The sequence below is a fragment of the Eurypyga helias genome, unplaced genomic scaffold (assembly GCF_000690775.1).
Source record: "Eurypyga helias isolate BGI_N326 unplaced genomic scaffold, ASM69077v1 scaffold9915, whole genome shotgun sequence".
Classification (NCBI taxonomy): Eukaryota; Metazoa; Chordata; class Aves; order Eurypygiformes; family Eurypygidae; genus Eurypyga; species Eurypyga helias.
The window spans coordinates 48,824-68,321 of NW_010253362.1; the positions used below are offsets into that span (position 1 = coordinate 48,824).

A 19,498-nucleotide genomic window follows, 5' to 3' on the forward strand; every position below is an offset into this window, starting at 1 on the left:
TTGGATCTCTTCTGTTCTTTTTATACAACGTGGAAGGAGAGGAGGCCTCTTCGTCCCATCCACAGCCATCTTCAAACTGCGAGCAAGTACTAAACGATCCTTGAACTTCAATGGGACGTTGTAAATTATCGTTGTGGGGAGCAGCCTCTCAGCATTCCTAACTTTAGTGCTTAGAATTAGAAATATAATATGAAGAGTTTTCTTCAAAATTGGCCAGATTCATCAAGTTTTCTTATTATCTCATATTGAACTAGCTCTGCCCCTGGGAACTCAGATCTAAGTGATATTGAGTGAAGACTTTCGCTCCTGGAGTTTTATGTATGAGACCAATAGCAACTCTGAATCTCTCTTTCTTTCTACAGATGATATGGAAGCCATTCCAGTCAAGCAGTTTGTTAAACACATCAGTGAGCTGTATTCTAACAACCAGCATGGGTTCTCAGAAGACTTTGAGGTACGATTTAATGAGCAACCAGTAAAATGTTGTTTTCCTAAGGTCAATTGTGTATTAATAGTTAAGGACTGTGCAACATCTGTGTGACGCTGTCACGTCAGGTAAATGCAGTGCTCAAATGCATCAGAAGAAATAGGGAAATACCAGTTTGCTGTCAGGCATGAGCAGTGTGGGACTGGACATTTACAGATGCTTCCTAACCACCACAGATTTGGTGACTTTAATGGGAGACCCTCCTAGGTTTTTATTCAATAGGAAAAGCTGCCTGCAATCCCCCAGGAACAACACGAAGATACAAGCAGTTGTTTTTTAATTCCAGGCTTTTCTTACAATTTGCAGCTTATTTTACTATTCTTGGCCCAGAATTTGCCTCTCCCAGTCACACTGAGAAGTCACATACACCCAAAAGGAGTAAAATAGTGCTCACTATGAGTAAGAGTGGTAGAATTTGGTCTCTTATGAAAACCCAAACTACAGGCCGGTTCCTGGTGCCCTTGCTCATGCTCTGTTCAGCCAGGAAAGATTGCCATTGAAGTCACCGGGTATTTCGTTCCAGTAAAACCAAGGAGAAAGGCTTCAGGACTTAGCTGATAGTATTTACCTAATCTGACTATTTTAAAGTTTGCAGCTTGTTACCCATCTAGGACAGATTCTGACCTATAAATCTGCTATAAATTGGAAGTAATTCCACTGAAGGGAAGGCAGCTTTCCACCTCTGGGTTGCCAAACCCATGCTGTGCAAGCATGGTGAACAGTACGAGGGTGGGCTGCAGAGTCAGGCCCTAATAAGCTCGAGTCAGTATTCTCTGTGTAGTTTGTAGGCGTTTATTTCATTCAGTCTAATCACAGTCAGTGCAGAACTTTTGGGAGTATTGAGAAGCAGGAGGAGCCCCAGGAAATTGCAGGGAGCTGTGCTAAAGGAGCAAAAGGAGGTGTGTTTGTGTGCTGCATGTGAATCAGGGAGGCAGCTCCGCTTACAAACAAGGCAGTGAACCAAAAACGGTGGCCTAGTATCTACAGCTTCTTTGCTTACTGCAGTAAAGACAAGACTCTATGCAGGAATTGTTTTTAATGGGATCATTTAAAACATTTATTGTTGCTGTTTGGTTACTGTCTATAAAGAGTGGCTGCTTTGTCTGATGCCCAAGAACCATTGTGCAAGTTAGAAACATTTTGTATTCATGAGGAAGGCAAATGTGTAAGGTGTTAAAGTGATTTAGTTCAATTGACTGCTGGCTGGATGGCTGAGCAGGAATATTGAGGCATTTAACAATGTTGATGGTATTCAGGACAAACATTTATTCTCCAGAGAGTAGAATTTGATCAGGATGATCAAATGCGACTCACTCTTCTCAATTATTTATGAATTGTGACCCCAGTGCTATTCATCACAGCTGGGTTTTACACCATTTAATTATTCAAAATAATCAGCAACACATCTGTAAACTTGGTCTGGCTTTAAGCAGGCTTTGCTTCAGCTGTCGCAAAATCACTGCTATTAACAAATGTTGGACACCTTCCGCCTGTGTTTTAGCAAAGAAAAACACTGCTCTAATAGCCCTATTTTTCCCTCCTCTCCTGGAACTCCCTGCTGCGAATGCCATGCCGTGGCTGCCAGTCGGAGAGGGCTTTGGCCAATTAGTTCTGTTCCGGGGGGCGTGGGGTCCCCTCTGCAGGGAAGTTAAACTCCAACTGCACTGCACGTGCCAAATTCTGTTCTCCGTGCCGGCTTAAAATTTGGAGTGTCTCCTTTGAAGTCAGCATAGCTACTCCAGATGTATTTCTCTAGCTGAGGTCTCAGCTTCCTAGGAAGGAAATCTCCTAGAGCAAGGAGAAGGAAAAGGAACAAGCAGCTCGCTGTCTGGGATAAACCACCCGGCTCCCTTTCACTGTTTATGTTCTGCCCTGCTGATGCCTCGCGGGCCTGATTCTCTTCCTTATGGTTCACAGTGATGGGACAGAAGAGTGAAACACAGTTTTTTTCACAGACCCTGTAGGCAAAATGTTTCTCAAGTGTTTAAACTGACTCAGAGATCAGAATCCCAGCTTTGGAAGTGGCCGAGGGATAGGGGAGCCTGAGGTTACATTTATACAGCAGCTCTTGGAAGTGGCTGGTGGTGTAACTTCCCATGTCCAGTCAGATCCAGCCATGGTGTGTGTGCTGGAATGGAATCTCCAGCTGGAGTGAAGACTTTGCTGGTTTATGGAGAAGCAGTAGGATTCCAGCTGAACCAGAAAACGTGGTGTTGCAGGGCTGCTAGCCTTGGGTGCGCAGCCACATCATGTGCAGCACAGGGCGGATGCAAGTGCCCAACACACATTTGTTTCACGTAGGCTAGCAGATTCCCACTATGCCAGCAGATTTCCAGGACCAGATATTATCTGCCCACACCTCCCTAACTTTCTGCCATGGGCAACTGTCACCACTCTTGCACACAACAACGTAAAAGCAGCATGAACTTCTCGCCATGAGGTCTTGCTGCTTTAGCAGCAATGGGACTGTGAGCCGATGCCCGACGCAGATCACACGCCGAGGGGCTGGGCAGTACGCGTCAGCAAGGCACCTCCGGCCCCTCCATGCCTGGGGAACTTCTGAGGAGGGGCATTCGGTTCCGCAGTCATACGGGCTTTTTACAAAAACTCTGCTTTTTACATCTAAATGGAAGAGAGACGAGGAGGGAAAGGAGATGCTGAAAAAATACAATCGATAGTACAGAATAAATACATCTTCCCAAAGATAGCCAGCGCATGGGGCTTTTTTTTAAGGAGAAAAAGATCAAAAATCTCTTGAGAAATTTCTGTGGCAGGAGGTTTTATGGTGGAACCTGTGAGAGGAAAGACTGAGCTAGGCACACACGTACTCTGCCTGATGTGGAAGGCAAACATTCTCCCTTCGTTTGCTGCTGGTTTTTGGTGTAAACCACCTCTTGTGTTTTTGGCAGCATGTTGTGGGGTTGCATCGAGTTGCTTTTTACATGAAGAAGATTCCTTTGAAAGTAAATTGTGCGAATACTCCCTCCTGCTATAAAATGAACTGTAATTACAGCTAAATATTTTGTGAATGTACTTAGGAAGCGTTTTATGTGCAGAGGAAAAAAAAGAGGACTTTGAACTCACAAATCTTTCCTTGGAAGGTACATCCAAAATGAATCCTTATTCCCTTTGGGTAATCACAGTGCAAGTAGCCAGCTATATTGTCTGGTGACAGCTGGGCTTTCTTGTGTATACAGAACTGTTGAGATTTCCTTTGAGTCTCATGAATTTTCCATTTTTGATATAAACTAGAAATATAGGGCCCAATTTAATACTGAACGACAAATGGCATTTTAAAATAACGTCCACAATCCTGCGTCATCAGTGTGGGTCTCTGGGACAACCCTCTGTATTCCGCCTTGGAATTTGTTCAGCCTAATACTGAAAAACATTGAAGGAGCTTTTTTGGCCTGCTCCCGGGCAGCTCCAGCGCCCTCCTGCCATGGCACAGAGGGTGAGGTATCAGATTTTTACAGGGCAGGGTTTGGTGACAAGACTGAGCAGAGAATGAGAGGCTTCCCAAGCCAGAGATTGTATCTGCTCCTTGTCTAGCCAGAGCCTTTCTTGGCATCATTATGTTTAATAGACTTTGATAGATCTTTCTTCCACAAATTTCGAATTGCCTCTTGAACGCTTTCAGACTGCCGCAGCCCAAAGCATCCCACGGCAATGAATTCTACAATTTGTTCCACAAAATGGACTTCCTTTTGCTTTTTAACTCACGCCTAATAACTTCTCCTGGTGCCTCCTAGCTTTTGCATTACAGAGTACATCCCTCTTCGTGGAAATGCCTCACATGATTCCGTCTGCCTCCCTCATATCCCCCCTTAATCATCTGCTTTCAAATCTGAAGCAGTCGGAACTATTTAATTTGTTTGAGGAAGCCATTCTAGACTCATGACGACTTGTTCCCTCTGTACCTTTTTTATTTCCTTTACCATATCCTTTCTGCGATGGGAAGGCCAAAACTGTGCACAGTATTTAATGAGTGGGTTTACTGCAGAGTTCTGCAGGAGCACAGCGCTGGGTTCTGTTTGGTTTTCTATTACTTTCCTCCTTCCTAACATACTATTTGTTTTTTAACAACTACTGAGCACTCAGCTGACACCTCCAGAAGACTATCAGCTCTGACCCCAAGGTCTCGTCACTGAGTGGCAATAGCAAACTGGGAGTCTGTCAGGATGTATGTGTAGTTAGGGTTGTTTTTCCCAAGTGCATCGCTTTGCATTTATCAACATTGAATTTCATTTGCCATTTTAGCACTCAGTATTGTGAGATTGTTCTGCTTCCCTTTACAAACAGCTTTTGTTCTAATTATCCTGAATAATTTTGTATCACAAACACACTTTGTCTCTCCTGCAGTCCGTTTATGAATAGATCAGGTCCCCGTAAGGTCCCGCTGGTGAAATCTGAACACTGAATTCCTGGGTGGTGAGTCCCACCCTTAAACTAGTGGTAAACAAGGCGAGTTTTCCTTTTGCTCCCAGACAGAGCAGTTTTTAAAGTAATGTTTTCCGAGACGCATTTCACAAACATTTTAGGAACCCAAATACGCCATTCTCTTCCAGGCTGTTCTTACCTACGGAATTCTTCAGGGACCAACCCACAGTGTGTTAGAGGCTCTGCTGTTTCCTGCAGCGTCTAGCAGTTTGCCCCACAGGGAAGTCAGATTTAGTGGGCTGTAGTGCCTGAAATCCCCTCTGGGTCTCCTTTTAAAAACTGATGTCACGTTTGTCACCTTCTATTCCCCTGGTAGCCTGTCTGTACAGGGCATGTGCCCTCCCAATTCACGTACCAAGAAGAGTGTGAAGTGCCACCTCCCATGGTAAAGCTTTTCACTCCCTCCCCCTGGCCAGTCACTGGAATAACACCGTAAGTTTTTTGAGTAGTCGTGTCCTTTTCTCTAAGAAAGGAACACTAAGGCAAGAAATCACCCTCCGATCCCAAAGCCAACTGTGAATTTTCATCCTCTAATGCAGTATTTGGATTTCTGAGACCAGGCAGTTTTATTCGCCTCCTCCCGAATTCTGGGGCGGGCTGGTTAGCGCTGCTGCGGGAGCGATGAGAGTGGGTGAATGCAATCTCTGCAGACCTCTCCTGCCGGTGGCCGTGTGAGTAATGATTCATTGCCAATTTGGAGTCCGAGCGGGCTCGCTGAACGTGGAGGCAGGCTGTCTAGCTCCCTCATCACATAAATTGAAAATATCTTTATACTCCAGTGGCACCTTCTTCTAAATGTCCTGAAATGTAAGAAAATAACATAAATCTGTATCTTCAGCGATGTGGCAGGGATTTGCTAACGTTATTCTCGTGGTTGCTGCTGCTCGGGGCAGGGGTCAGCAGCTCTTTTTAACCGGTGACCTCGGAATGTTACTCTCTAGCGAACGGCTGCATTGAAGACAGATAACGCTGCACTTTGCACATTTCTTGAGGCACTAAAAACACTGTGTAGTTACACTGGCATCCCTTCCAGATTAGACACAGCTTACACCAGGCACATGCTTAGAGCTGCATCTACACCAAGGAATTTGGCAGGAGAAAGATGCCATTTCAAAAGCGTGCTGCTAGCAGACATTACTGCGCTGGGAAAGGTTTTATAACCCTGGCCCAAAATTGCCATAATTAGAGGTGTTCTCAGCCTGTGCGTTGCTGTGCTGAAACCAGCGGGAAGCAGCACTGCGGAGCCGGAGGAGGAAGGATTGCTGCAGAAGAGGGTCTTCCCGGAGTTCGTGAGTCTTACCTCACCGCTTGACCTACCCTAAGAAACCGGCACGGTGAATTAAGCGATGAAGTCGAAGAGAAGCAGTAGAAGAAGATCAGGTGTCTGGGCTTTCTGTTACTGCCCATAGCACCGCAGCCATGCCCCAGGTTCTGCCTGGAAGCCGTGCTCGGAGGATCGCAGCCCTGCACGGTCAGCGCAGGGTTCCAGTCAGGCTCTGCCACCCCCCTGCCTGTCGACGGCAGGGTACCACAAGCCAACGGTGCTCCACCATCCCCTCCTCTCACACTTACAGGAATTCTTAGCTATCTATTCAGGATTCCTCCACGTTATTCCTGTGTGGAGTCCTTTTGGTTTGTTTGTTTTCCACCCCTTTCAAGGCTGTCCCCAGCTCACCTCTCTCTTGAGTGCTGTTGGAGAGTTTATACCAGGGCTAAACTATCGCCAAAATCTACACTGTTCCTGTGGGATGTCTTCAAATACTGTCGGCTGCCTCCGTGGGTATGCCGTCTTCATGCTTGCTGTGAGAAAACTAACAGCGAGAGCACTACCAGAGAATTCTCTACTGTGGGATTAAAATAATAGATCAAAAATTATTTTTGGGGGGGATGAAGTAGCTGCTTTCATGAAACATATCAGTATGAAAACATCGCTATGGATCTTCTCTAATTTAGTCCTTCAGGTTAGGATCCTTTCTTTGTTCATGCTTCCCCCTCATTGCTATTCATAGGCTTTCACAGTTCGGCCCCTGCTAGGACATCAGCCTGGAGTAATGGGAAACAACAGCAGCACCGCGTAAGGCCAAATCGAGAGACAGACTTCCTGCTCAGTCACTGTAGCAAAAATTCTTGCTCAGAACCTTACATCGCCAGCAAGACGCTGGAGCAGTTTGATTTTACACTTAAATGGAAATTCTTTGAAGTTTAGAAGAAACTAATCTGTAACTTGTTTCAGAAAGGCAATGAAATCGGGTCATTAAACCTGGGTGTATCAAATTCCAATTAGCATTAGCATGGACAATATAATTAAAAGGTAAATTAGCCATAATAGCAGACACTAGAACACTTTTTACAGTAACTAACGGTCAATTGAAACCGTGTACTTTGGTTTCTTGGGTTGTCAATGATAAGTTGAAAGGACAGAATAAGAGCCTGTATCCATTCATCTTTGGGCAGTAATGTGTTCTGCAAAGTTAAACATGAAGAGCAGCAGCGTGCTGGCCAGCCACCGCTAAAATCAGTGGAAGAGACTAAGTGGGATTAAGGAAAGCCGAGGAAAAGACTCTAGAGCTGAGAAGTTGGTGGATGAATTATGGATGTGGTGATATGGACTATCTGTCCTACTCCAAGGTAGCGGGTTTGTGCTAATTGGAGAGGAGTGTGTTTAGGCTATGAGCAGCCTGGGATCAGGTCTGTCCTGGTGCCCCCCTGCAAACTTAAATTATAATAATGATCGTATAATCACGGTGATGTTTTAAATGCAAATGAAAGACTTGATAGCCAGTAAGATTTAGAAATCCCAGGGTGTTCATTGCATAAGCAATAGAAAATGCTAGGAAAGTAAATAAGTAACATACAGAAATGTGGTAAAATGGCATAATTAGGATGGTGACTTTTTGGAACTTTCTCCAGGGTGATATTTATTAACACCAGGCTGTCCCCTTCTGCCAGAGGGTAAATAATACTCTGAACAGAGGCAAAGATAACAGGCTGCAACTCGTCATCTGGCAGCATTTTGCCCATTGATGAAAGACAACCACTTCGACTTTAATAACAAAGGAATGTTAACTTATGCCTTGCTGTCTGCTGGGGGGAGCCTGTGGTTTGGTAATTGGCTGTTAGAATTCGGAGCGATGAACCCAGGAGGGTAAGAGAGGGTGGATAACCACCCTCTGCTCTCAGCCTGACCTGTCCGTGCAGCACAGCCAAACCTCGTCAGTGGCCAGCGTGGAGCTGGAGGCTGTCCCCAGTCCCCTTCTCGTTGGGCAGCCTCAGCGTCCCCAAGCATCGGTTGTGTCCTGGGCTGGGGGTACTTCAAAACAGCCTTCCATTGTTCTGTGTTGGGTTTTTAAAAGACAAAGGGTTGAGGCGTGTTGGCAACAGGGAGCTTTTTCTTTTTCCTTTCGCTATGCTTCGCCGTGCAGAGACACAGGAATCCACCATTACAGCAGCTTTCCAGAGTATTAAAAATCATTTAGAATATTATGCATTAAGAAAAGCCATTTTCAGATGATCAGCTCTCGCAGCGTCAGGCCTTCTTTTCCTTTGCTGTGTTTTCCGCCGTCTTAGCTTAATCTTCCTCTTCTATTAACTTTATATTGGCCAGCTGGGAACATGTACACTTGAGAAAATAGTCGGCATCAACATAAAAAGGTTAATTAAAATGATTAACCTCACCAACAATTCCTGCGTGGAAAAATCCTATAGAATTTAATAGAAAGTGATACATTTACTATGTAGTATTTAAACTGTCAGAGAAAATTCCTTAGCAGGGAGGTAATTCCCTATTAAATTCTATAACTTTTTAGAGTATTCTCCAAAGAACCTTATTGGATTCATCTGTATTAAATTCTACAGCATCTGTCATAAATGGTTCAAGGCTAATATAACTTCTAAGAAGAATTTTGTAGTGATGCAGGGATGTAGAGTTTGACGTGAGGCTGTTCGGAAGCGGGGGGTTATTTTTTAGGCGTGACCTCCAGTGGTACAGCACGGATGTTACATGGCTTCTTAATGCAAAAAAAGGTGAAAGGAAATGATGTTAAATCAACCTCACTGTAAGTAATGCTGCCTTTCCAGTTATGGCTTAGGCTGAACTGATCCTGCCCACTGTGTAATCAGAAGTCCCTTGCTTACTGGAGCTGACAGGCAGAATTAGGGGAAGCGCACACTTTAATGTGTTTTTTTTATTTCTGTGATAGAAATGGAACTATGAAAATTCTATTAGGGCCAGCGGAGAGTTTTGCTTGATTCCTCTTTGTCTTTGCTCAGCTCATCTCCTTGAACGTAGTACGTTTCTCCCTATGGAGGGGAAAGGAGGGAAGAGAGAGAAGCAATTGTGGTTTGGGAGTGTCATGTGGATATAAAAGCTATAAAATGTTCAAGGTTTTAGTGTACTTTGCACTTTTAAAATGTAAATGCTGGGGAAGATATCAAAATTGCTACGCGAGTCCTTTGTGAAATGTCTGCATTACGCTGAACTCGGTTACATCTGCTGTTTGTATAGCATTTCTCTTGATAATTTTTCTCTGTCACTTAGCTCGTGATCTTTGTAGCAGCTGTGAGCTCCTAATGACTTTCCCTCTTAGGCAGGTTCTACGCTGTTATTTTTAAAGCCTGAAGTACAAAGTAATTTGGCACTTCCCCATGCATCCTTGGGGGAAATCGGTTCTGTTTGGTGCAATTTCTGGGACTTGCAAAAGATATGAATAGATATAGTTTCTTCCTCAACTTTGTAACCTCCAAGCATTGATATATTTTTCAAAAATGTGGTTTTCAAACTAAGAATATTCATGGTATCCCTGCCCACGGTAGGGGGTTGGAACTGGATGATCTTTAATGTCCCTTCCAACCCAAACCATTCTCTGATTCTATGTTAGCGGTAAAAAGAGGGGTTAGATTTTTCAGGAAGATTGTGGTTAAATAGATAACAAAAAAATATGTCTTGGAGGTGGTATTGCACCTGAGTTTTAGTGATTCAGCTTGCAAGACAGACTGAAGGGGGTAACTCTAGGACAGTCTGGCCAAGGGGAATAGGGAAAAAGACCCTCTGTTGCCACATTTCAGTAGCTCTGTGTTCTGTTGTTGGATGGTGTAAGGGAAAGGTTAAGAACTAAAAAAAAAATCAGTGTGTTTGTATCTAACCACAGCCTCAACTAGACAGAAATCTGCATCTCTAGCTTCATGAACACCTTGGCAAGCCTGGTGTTTTGTAAATGTATATGCTTTGTAAATGTATATGTACATAGATACAACCTTTTTTGTTTTTCTCTGTATCGTGGTCTGTTAATCAGGGTCCGAGCAGTGGTATTTAAAGCACTCGCCGTTGCCTTCAGAGTTCTATTTTATTTATATTTTATAAAAGGCATCTCTCTGCAGAGAACGAACAAAAGGTCAGTGCCAAACTTAAATGTCAGAAACCCTGTTTTGAGAGGTGATAAGCTGATAAGTTGTCCAGCGGCCAAAGGCTGCTGTTGAAGTGGGTTTGTGCCTAGTTGCTTACACTGCATGGGCTGCTCTTGCCCTTGAGGGACTCTGTCTTCCCTTCCCAAGAGGGGACGGAGCAGGGCATCACAGGGGATGATGGACTGCTGGGCAGGGGGGACAGTCAGCCCTCAGGGTGCCCAAAGAGCATCTGTCACCAAGTGTGGAGAGGAGCATTGCTGGGAGCAGCTATGGCTTGGTTTCAGCAGACCACGTCACACAGGACAATGCCGAAGGACTTTGTGTTCAATCTGGCAATTGAGCTATCGATATTTTAAACTTGGTTTATGTAGGCTGTTGCAAAAGGAGATAAAACTTATATTTTTTGGACTGACACATTTTCCGTTCAAATCCTTTTTGTGCCCAGGAAGTGCAGCGCTGTACGGCCGACATGAACATCACCGCAGAGCATTCCAACCACCCCGACAACAAGCACAAGAACAGATACATCAACATCCTGGCCTGTAAGTAAGCACAACGAGTCAACCCGAAGAGGCACTCTCCCCTCAGTGTGTCTGTGTGTGGCTGGAAAAGGCAGGTGGCTCCCAGTTACATTATTATTGCACAGTAATTAATAAACATGTGAACGTGGGGCTGGGAGGTCATTTCCCTCCTGGAGGCAGTGGCCAGTTTGACTTCTCTGGGGCCAGGATTTCACTCCAGCTTTTATTTTAAAATATTTTGCAGTTTGATAGTCCAAGTGTAGTTTTAGAAGTATCAGTTGGGTATAAAGTTTTGTGGAAGACTAACTGGAATAAATCGATGATCAGAGCTCTTCTGCCTGCTAATGTCTGAAAACTGGCTGAAGGGAAGTGCTTGGGGGAACAAAGAGTTTTATTGATGATCCCTGGGATTCCCTTATAATCCCAAAGGTGCTAAATCTTACAGAGCATATCTGCTGTATTTCAAACTGCTTCAGCTGTGTGTAGGACTTGGACAAACAGCACTGTTTGTAGCACAGTGCCCGCTGTGCCTGGATTCCTGTGAGAACCGCAAATCTGGACGCTGCTCTAGAATGCAGATTATTGTGGGGATGGGACGGAAATGCGGTAACTTTTTCCATATCCTTCTCTGATGGGGAGCGAAGGGTAGATGCAGCAGTCACTGTAGTGTAGGAAAAAGGATGGAGAGCCACTGGTAAAGAGTTCACGGTGTTTGTAAACATTATCTTGAATGGCTTTGGCCTAGGAAGGCAATGCATGTCTAACAGATTCTCAGACATCAAGGTACCGGCTGCAGACCAGTTCCCAGACCTGTAAAAGACTGGCTGTGTGGCCTTGGGCGAGGGGACTCATTGCAGTTGTCCCAGCTCTGAATTTAGACATAGCTGTCTGCTCCCTCAGGGCACAGAGAGACATACCATTGGAGGAGAATTAGAGCAGGCACTCCAATCCTCCAGCTTACCCCTGGAGGAACCTCTCTCTGCATTCATGATGGAGGAAGGCAACTGAAACCGGATCCTTTGTGCTTAAAGTTAGCCCCGTGTCATCCTGCGCGTGTTGGAAGAACCACGCAGCCCGGTGCTGCTGCCTGGGAGCAGGAGGAGGACAGCAGTTTTTCCTGATTTAAGCCAAAGTCAAGCATTTGGGTGGAACAAAAAGAGGAGCTAAGAGGAGCGTGACCGAAGGTTTACCGCCTTGATGTGATGAGGGCGGTGAAGGAGTGAGGACCTTCCCTCAGCTCCCAGAGCCAGCAGAGCTGTCTGAGCCCGGCAGCGAGCGGAGGATACTGAGCTCAGGCACTGGGCCAAGCAAGGGCAGCTGTGTGGCTGCGAGGGCTGGGCCAGCAGCTCCCCATGGTGTGACACAGTCCTGTGGATGCCCTGGCTCTCAGAACCCCACTGCAGCATGTGGACGACCCTGGAGATCGTGCCCCTGAGGCTCCAGTGTCCTCTAAAGGGAAGCTGTCCCAGCACAAACCACGTGCTTTCAGGGTTGTGAAGCCTGAGGACCTGCTACCTTGAGCAGATGACCAAGAACAGGTACTCCCACCTCCCCTTGACTCCAGTCCAAGGCCAATTTCTCCCATGTATATTAGTAAGGGCTACTCCAATACCAGGAAATGGGATGTTTCCCTGCAGTTCTGCACTGTTTCCTTAATGTTTCTCTGCTGTTTTTTCTCCTGCAGATGATCACAGCAGGGTGAAGCTAAGGCCTTTACCAGGAAAAGATTCTAAGCACAGTGACTACATTAATGCTAATTATGTCGATGTAAGTTGTTCGAATTGTTTTCTTTATCTCTGAATCCTTTCACGAGGAGGAACTTTTGCCACTTGTGAAGTGGTCGTGTTCTCCAGCTTCACCTGATCATTTTGCTACAAATTCCTCGCTATGCTGAATGAGAAAGGCACCTTTCTTTATTACCTTTAAAATATTAATATGTCTGCCATGATATTGCTTTCATCTCACTTGGCATTATGTTTTTTTTTGAAGGGTTACAACAAAGCAAAAGCCTACATTGCTACCCAGGGACCTTTAAAGTCTACCTTTGAAGATTTCTGGAGGATGATTTGGGAACAAAATACTGGAATCATTGTCATGATCACAAACCTTGTTGAAAAAGGAAGAGTAAGAGATTTTCTAGTTTGTTTGCCACTGCTCCTTACCACCTCCCCGAATCACTTGGGCAGAATTTGCTCTTTAATGTTTTGGGGTGATATATATTGATGTATGATGTATCTCTGACATAACAGAGGGATACATAGCTAGCCATGATTTTACTTGTTTAAAAGCTGTAACCACAAATACAAAGCAGCATCTCACGCCCTCAGCCAACCCACCCAACTCTGTCTTTGTTCAGAGAAAATGCGATCAGTACTGGCCGTCGGAGAACAGCGAGGAGTACGGCAACATCATCGTCACGCTGAAGAGCACAAACGTTCATGCCTGCTACACCGTGCGCCGCTTCACAGTCAGGAACACCAAGATGAAAAAGGTGAGTAAAGCCGTTTCTGTCCTCACCCCGATTCCTTCTGGCTCACGTAGGATGCAAGGCACGCGGGAGCGTTTGCATAGCCAACTGCTAGGAGCAGGTGGATGGGAAATATGGAAGCAAAGCCAGGTTTATGAGGAACCTGATGAAAGGTTTAGCCTGTATTTCTTTTTCTCAAGTTCACTGCTGCTTGGGTGTCACAGTTATTGCTGTTATTACCTGTTACCACCTGTGTTTTTCCCTTCTCTGCCTAGCAGGAGGCAGAGCTGCAGGTTTCTTCTGTTAGAACCCAGCACTTTCCAGCTGGGCAAGCGAGTAGGATCGAGTATCTTTCTGTGCTTCTCCTCCCTGATCTTTCTCTTCTTTCTGCCCACACCTTGCACGCAGGGTCAGAAAGGAAACCCCAAAGGGCGGCAGAACGAGAGAACGGTTATCCAGTATCACTACACTCAGTGGCCTGACATGGGTGTGCCGGAGTACGCTCTGCCTGTGCTAACCTTCGTTAGGAGATCCTCCGCAGCCAGAACCCCGGACATGGGACCAGTGGTGGTGCACTGCAGGTACGATGGGTGCGATGGATGACCTCGTGGCAGGCATGTGCGCGGCGTCTGCTCTTACATGCCAGCGAAGGCCAATGCCGTGAGTTATTAGGACATGAGCGTGGCAGCCCCATGGAGTGCAGGTAGACGTGAGCTTGCTTTGCCTACATCTTCAGACAGATCCAATGCAAAAGCTTCCCAGTTGCATCAGCAAAACCCTGTGTCACGATACGGAGCTGCTGAGCCTTGCACTGATGTGGCTGTGCAGTTCTGTGTTCGAAGCTTGTTTGTAGCCTGCCCGTTCAGTGCATGGGCAGGGCAGGATCACAGAATGCCAGGGGCTGGAGGGGACCTTTGGAGGTCATCCAGTCCAGTCGCCCTGCCAGAGCAGGTTCACCCTGAGCTGGTTGGACAAGAATGGGATTTGAATCTCTTCAGAGGAGGAGACTCCACAACCTCTCTGGGAAGTCTGTTCCATGCTCTGGAACCCTCAAAGTAAGGAAGTTCTTCCTCATGCTGAGATGGAATTCCCTGAGTTCCAGTCTGTGCCTGCTGCCCCTTGTCCTGTCGCTGGGCACCACTGAGAAGAGTCTGGCCCCATCCTCTTGACATCCCCCTTTCAGATATTTATAAGTTGTTCAGCTCCACTCTGAAGCTTAAGCCTTACCTCAAGTCAGAAGCCAGCCAGGGCAGCCCCACAGCCTGGAGCAACTGGGGTGGTCCAGGATAGCAGCAGTTTGGCACAGGGTGGATCTCTGTATGGCTTCTCCTAACCAACACCAGGAAGAACAGCAGTAGAGACAGGACAGCCAAGTGTCAGGTCGTGAAATATATACCTGGTAAAATTCCCAGAAACCCAAAATACTTTGTTTAGAAGCTTCCATGGTTGGGACTATCAGGGAAATGAAAGTGTGTGAACAGGAATGTTTGCGTAGGTCTGTTCTGCTGTTGTGAACACGCACTTTGGTCTGGCTGTACTACATGGGTTTTGCTTTGTCTCCCGTAGCGCTGGTGTGGGCAGAACTGGTACCTACATTGTGATAGACAGTATGCTGCAACAGATAAAAGACAAAAGCACAGTTAATGTCCTGGGTTTCCTGAAACATATCAGGACACAGCGCAACTACCTCGTCCAGACAGAGGTAAAGATCGCAGTGGGGTTGAATTTCAAGCCATGTTCACTTTTGTGTTGTAATCAAAAAGAAAATGGGTTTTTTAGTTACAACCCTGGAAAAACTGAATATGTCACTGGGCACCTTTTGTACCAGAAACTTCGTATTTTGCATTTGACTTTTTCAGTTGTATGTGCTACACTTTATCAATGTTTATTCTGGATTTGGCAGTGTTTGCATGGGTGGCTTGTTTTGCACACCCTTTCCTTCAGTGTGCTCTGCCCCTCAGTTAAAGCCAGCTGTTTAGTTTGTTCCCAGCGCCTACGTGACATGCTGTTGTTTTTCTAGGAGCAGTACATTTTTATTCATGATGCCTTGTTGGAAGCCATCCTTGGGAAGGAGACTGAAGTATCTGCAAACCAGCTGCATAGTTATGTTAACAGCATCCTCATACCAGGCATAGGAGGAAAGACACGACTAGAAAAACAGTTCAAGGTAAGGCTTATCACTGCCATCCAGAGGGACTTAATTTCCCTACTCTCTCCTGTACGGCCTGCCTTGCTGCCAGTTATCGCAGATAAGGAACCAAACCAGAACACCTGATTAGCACAGCGTCTCGAGAAGTTTGGTCCTCAACGGTCTTAGCTGCACTGCTGGAAATCAGCACTAACACTCGATGTCAGAGGTGAGAAGAGGGACGTGGACAGTGATTTGGAGTGTGCTGTTGGCCTCCCTGTTCCCGAGGGGGCTTGGATGTTCCTCAGTCTGTGGTTAGCTTGGCTGGAAGTGCTCCTCCAAACTGTGACTCTCCTTCGTATGTATGGAGAAAGATGTGAAACGCAGTTCTGAGCATCACCTGCTACTTCAGCACTGGATAAAGAATTACAAATGTTTAAAACCAGGAAACGCAATACGCCTTTCCCACTGCTAGTAACCGTGCTTGAGCTTTTCCCTGCTATGCCACAGCTGCTTTCATCCTGGCCAAAGTAAATTTTTCTTGCCCAGTTCCATTTGAAACCTCTGATTGTCTGATTGCATTTTATTTGAACGCATTTTCAAATATTTTGTGAGACTAGGTACCATAAGAAGATGATACATGACCTCTGTTTTCACAGCTAACTCACTCCCTTAATAACTACCTAAGGAACTGGTCCTGTTACGTTATACCAGGTGCCAAGTCATTCAGAAAAAGTACAGGCTCTTCTCTGAATTCACCTGTAGAAGCCTCAGTACTTCTCCATCAGGCAAGACATTCCAGATGCTCAATTACTAAATTAAAGCAACAAGCACAAGAGCACACACGTGCACGTGAAATGCAGCAGGAGAAAAAGATTTCTTATATTAAAAAAAAAAGCGTTCCACTTTTACAAAGAGTACTAAATTATCTGTGTGAGGGTGTTTTCTGGTGACTCCTCACAAAATTTCAATAAAGTTACCCAGAGCAATGGGTTGCAGGTGCAGGAGATGAAAAAGTCACCTTCACCCTCTTTGCTCCAGTAGTTTCCCCATGCAGTGGGCAAACATTCACACACATTTCTGCCTCCCTGACTTTTCTCTGGGCCTCGTAAGCAGCCCAGAATAAACTTGCAGAGCAGAGAACGTAACCCGCAGCCTCGGATCTCAGGTGCCGGCGCAGTGGGTTCCCCAAAGGCCGGGCAGAAAAAGACATTCTGCGGCAATGATCTGCCTTTTATTTCAGAAGAAAACCTGAAAGTTTTGTTGGTTTATTTTGCTAGCTTTTCCTCCTGGAGACCTGCTTCTGACTGAACATATCTGCGAGTCTTTAAAATATATTCTCAGAGATAACTGAACGTGGTGTTCTGTGAAAACACATTCTGAACGAACTTCATTTTCAGGATGTTTCGAAGCTGAGAGCTGCAGAGATCTTTTTATCCATTAAACATGTTGTATGAAAAGGATGATTTCCATTGGCATCTTGAGTACTTTAAACAAGTTTAACAATGCAGTTTATTCTTCTCCCAATGCATCTTCGCAGGAGTTGGCAAAGAAACCTCCTCTCTTCATTTAGAGCGCTGTGAGGACTGACTTACTACTTTATTCTCTTTCAGCTGGTTACACAGTGTAATGCAAAATACGTGGAATGCTTCAGTGCTCAGAAAGACTGCAACAAAGAGAAGAACAGGAACTCATCAGTCGTGCCATGTAAGATCACATCTTCGATTTGATTACCGCCCGCATAACTTTTTGTGCTGAATTCTCCCGGCGTTATGCATGAAGAGACATAGCCACTAGGAAGGAGAAATGTAATCTTTTGTTCAGACCAAGCTGTCTTGTCTTTCACAATTAGCCTGATGAAACCGAACAAAAGAAAATAGTTACAGTGTCAGCCAGATGTACTGTCCAAGTGAAATGTTAATTTGAAGTGCTTAAGAATTGGAATAATTAGGTAGGGGATAAATCTATGGAATACGGAAAGAATTACTTTGATACTGCTCCCAGCTCAGGTGAGATGTCCCAGTGCGATTGACACAAGTTCTTTGTAATTCAGTTACTGCGCAATTTCTGCGTGTGAACCTTCCCCAGGTTTGAGGGTACTTAGTGCCCGAGGCCAGGTTCACAGCCACTCGTGTGGAATCTCTGCACGGTTGTCGAGCAGTACGGATTTGCACCGGACCAAGCACGGGCCCAACATCATTCCCATCACGTTAGCCAGAGTACAGGACACGCAGGACAGATGACAGCCATGCTAGCACAAAGTAATAATGGCCCAGATACGGTCCACCATCAGGTTTGTTAATAAAATGGGAAGTTTTGTTAACTTCTGCAGAAAGGCTGAGAGAGTTGGGGTGTTCAGCCTGGAGAAGAGACGGCTCCGGGGAGCCCTTATAGCACCTTCCAGTACCTGAAGGGGCTGCAAGAAAGCTGGGGGGACTTTTTACAAGGGAAGGGAGTGACAGGATGAGGAGTTACGGGTTTAAATTGAAAGGAGGGAGAGTGAGATGGGACATCAGGAAGGAATTCTTCCCGCAGAGGGTGGGAGCACTGGGACAGGTTGCCCGGAGAAGCTGTGGCTGCCCCATCCCTGGAAGTGTCCAAGGCCAGGCTGGATGAGGCTTAGAGCAACCTGGTCTGGTGGAAGGCGTCCCTGCCCATGGCAGGGGATTTGGAACCAGATGGTCTGTAAGTCCCTTTCCACCCAAACGGTTCTGGGATTCTGTGAAGCCATCAGGATTTATCCTAAACCCAGATGCGCACAGGGCAGCAATTGTACAACTTTGCAGTTTGTGTCACGTAGCTGCCATGATCTGGGGTTGGTTCTTGGAGCCGGTCAGTGGGTCGGAGGATGCTGCTGAGCCCAGCCCGCGGACAGGGAGGAGAGCAGAGCTGCTGAAGGCGGCGCTCACACCTTCTAACCCCCCTAGCAGTTACCCGTTAGGGAATTGGGGTGTCTCCGGGGGTTATCTCACCATCCAGCTGTGAGGAGGGAGCGACAGTTGGGCTACGGAGTGGTAGGGAAAACAAAATAAATCAGCTGGGTTTGTGTGCTGCTGGAGACAAATGGAACACTACAGTCAAGAATTACCTGAAATCCCCTGTTATCACTGCCTCTACTGTTATTTGGTAATTCAGCCTGCTGTGAAAATCTTTGCTATAGTAAAATTTGATTCCTGAAATTACTTTGTCCTTGTGGGAATATTGTGCAACATTCTCTTTTATATCCTGCGTTAGCAGGCAATGCTTTAACGCAGTTAAAGTGCTGGCCTGCTCCTGCGGGAGCGGGGAGCTGCGCGGTGCTTGGTTTGTTAACGTCGGAGAAATCCTTACTTTCCGCATGGTGCCGTGACCAGGCTCTGATCTTTTCTGGTTTTTTGTCTTATAGCTGAGCGTGCTAGAGTGGGCTTGGCACCGCTGCCTGGAATGAAGGGAACAGATTACATTAATGCCTCTTATATCATGGTGAGGAAGCCAACACCTAATTACAAAGTAAAATCAATTCTAAGGTGCTAAATACCAGATGCCTGTAATTGTCCTAATTCTGTATGTAATGGCTGTGTATTAACAGATGAGATTTTAACACCTTCCCCATAATGTAAAGCCATTAACTGTGTTTTATTAAAGATTGTTGCCTAAAAAAATTAACTACAAGATGCGTTTAGATGGAATGTGTGTTTCTGTGAGAGAGAGTCAAATAAATACTGGGGTTTAGAGTAAATACAAACATCAGGGACTCTGCAGAATGGAAATGGAGTTATAAAATTATGGTCTGTGTGAAAATAGTGTGGAATAGAATAAAATAGGGTCATTATGTGTCCCCAAAGATGAAATTAATGCTTTAAAGGTATTGAAAGCAGTAAGTAAACATGTGCTTTGTTTTGCTGCAAAAGGGCTACTACAGGAGTAACGAGTTCATCATAACCCAACACCCGCTGCCACACACGACTAAAGATTTCTGGCGAATGATCTGGGATCACAACGCGCAGATCATCGTCATGCTGCCGGACAACCAGAGCCTGGTGAGTGAGGCGCGTCCCTCCCGGCGCCGAACC

The 19,498-nt window shown here is 45.7% G+C and overlaps 1 protein-coding gene across 1 annotated transcript in view; it reads left to right on the top strand.

The window, feature by feature from the left end:
• Window positions 1-19,498, top strand: part of LOC104510407 (receptor-type tyrosine-protein phosphatase gamma-like) — a gene marked incomplete at its 5' end in the record, with an annotated part of 76,296 nt that overhangs the window by 48,815 nt on the left and 7,983 nt on the right. The window contains 12 exon segments of the mRNA XM_010152644.1: window positions 363-454; window positions 10,776-10,872; window positions 12,536-12,618; window positions 12,841-12,975; window positions 13,208-13,304; window positions 13,307-13,351; window positions 13,737-13,899; window positions 14,885-15,020; window positions 15,339-15,485; window positions 17,060-17,153; window positions 18,832-18,908; window positions 19,337-19,465. Of these exon segments, the coding sequence (XP_010150946.1) occupies window positions 363-454; window positions 10,776-10,872; window positions 12,536-12,618; window positions 12,841-12,975; window positions 13,208-13,304; window positions 13,307-13,351; window positions 13,737-13,899; window positions 14,885-15,020; window positions 15,339-15,485; window positions 17,060-17,153; window positions 18,832-18,908; window positions 19,337-19,465 (1,295 nt within the window).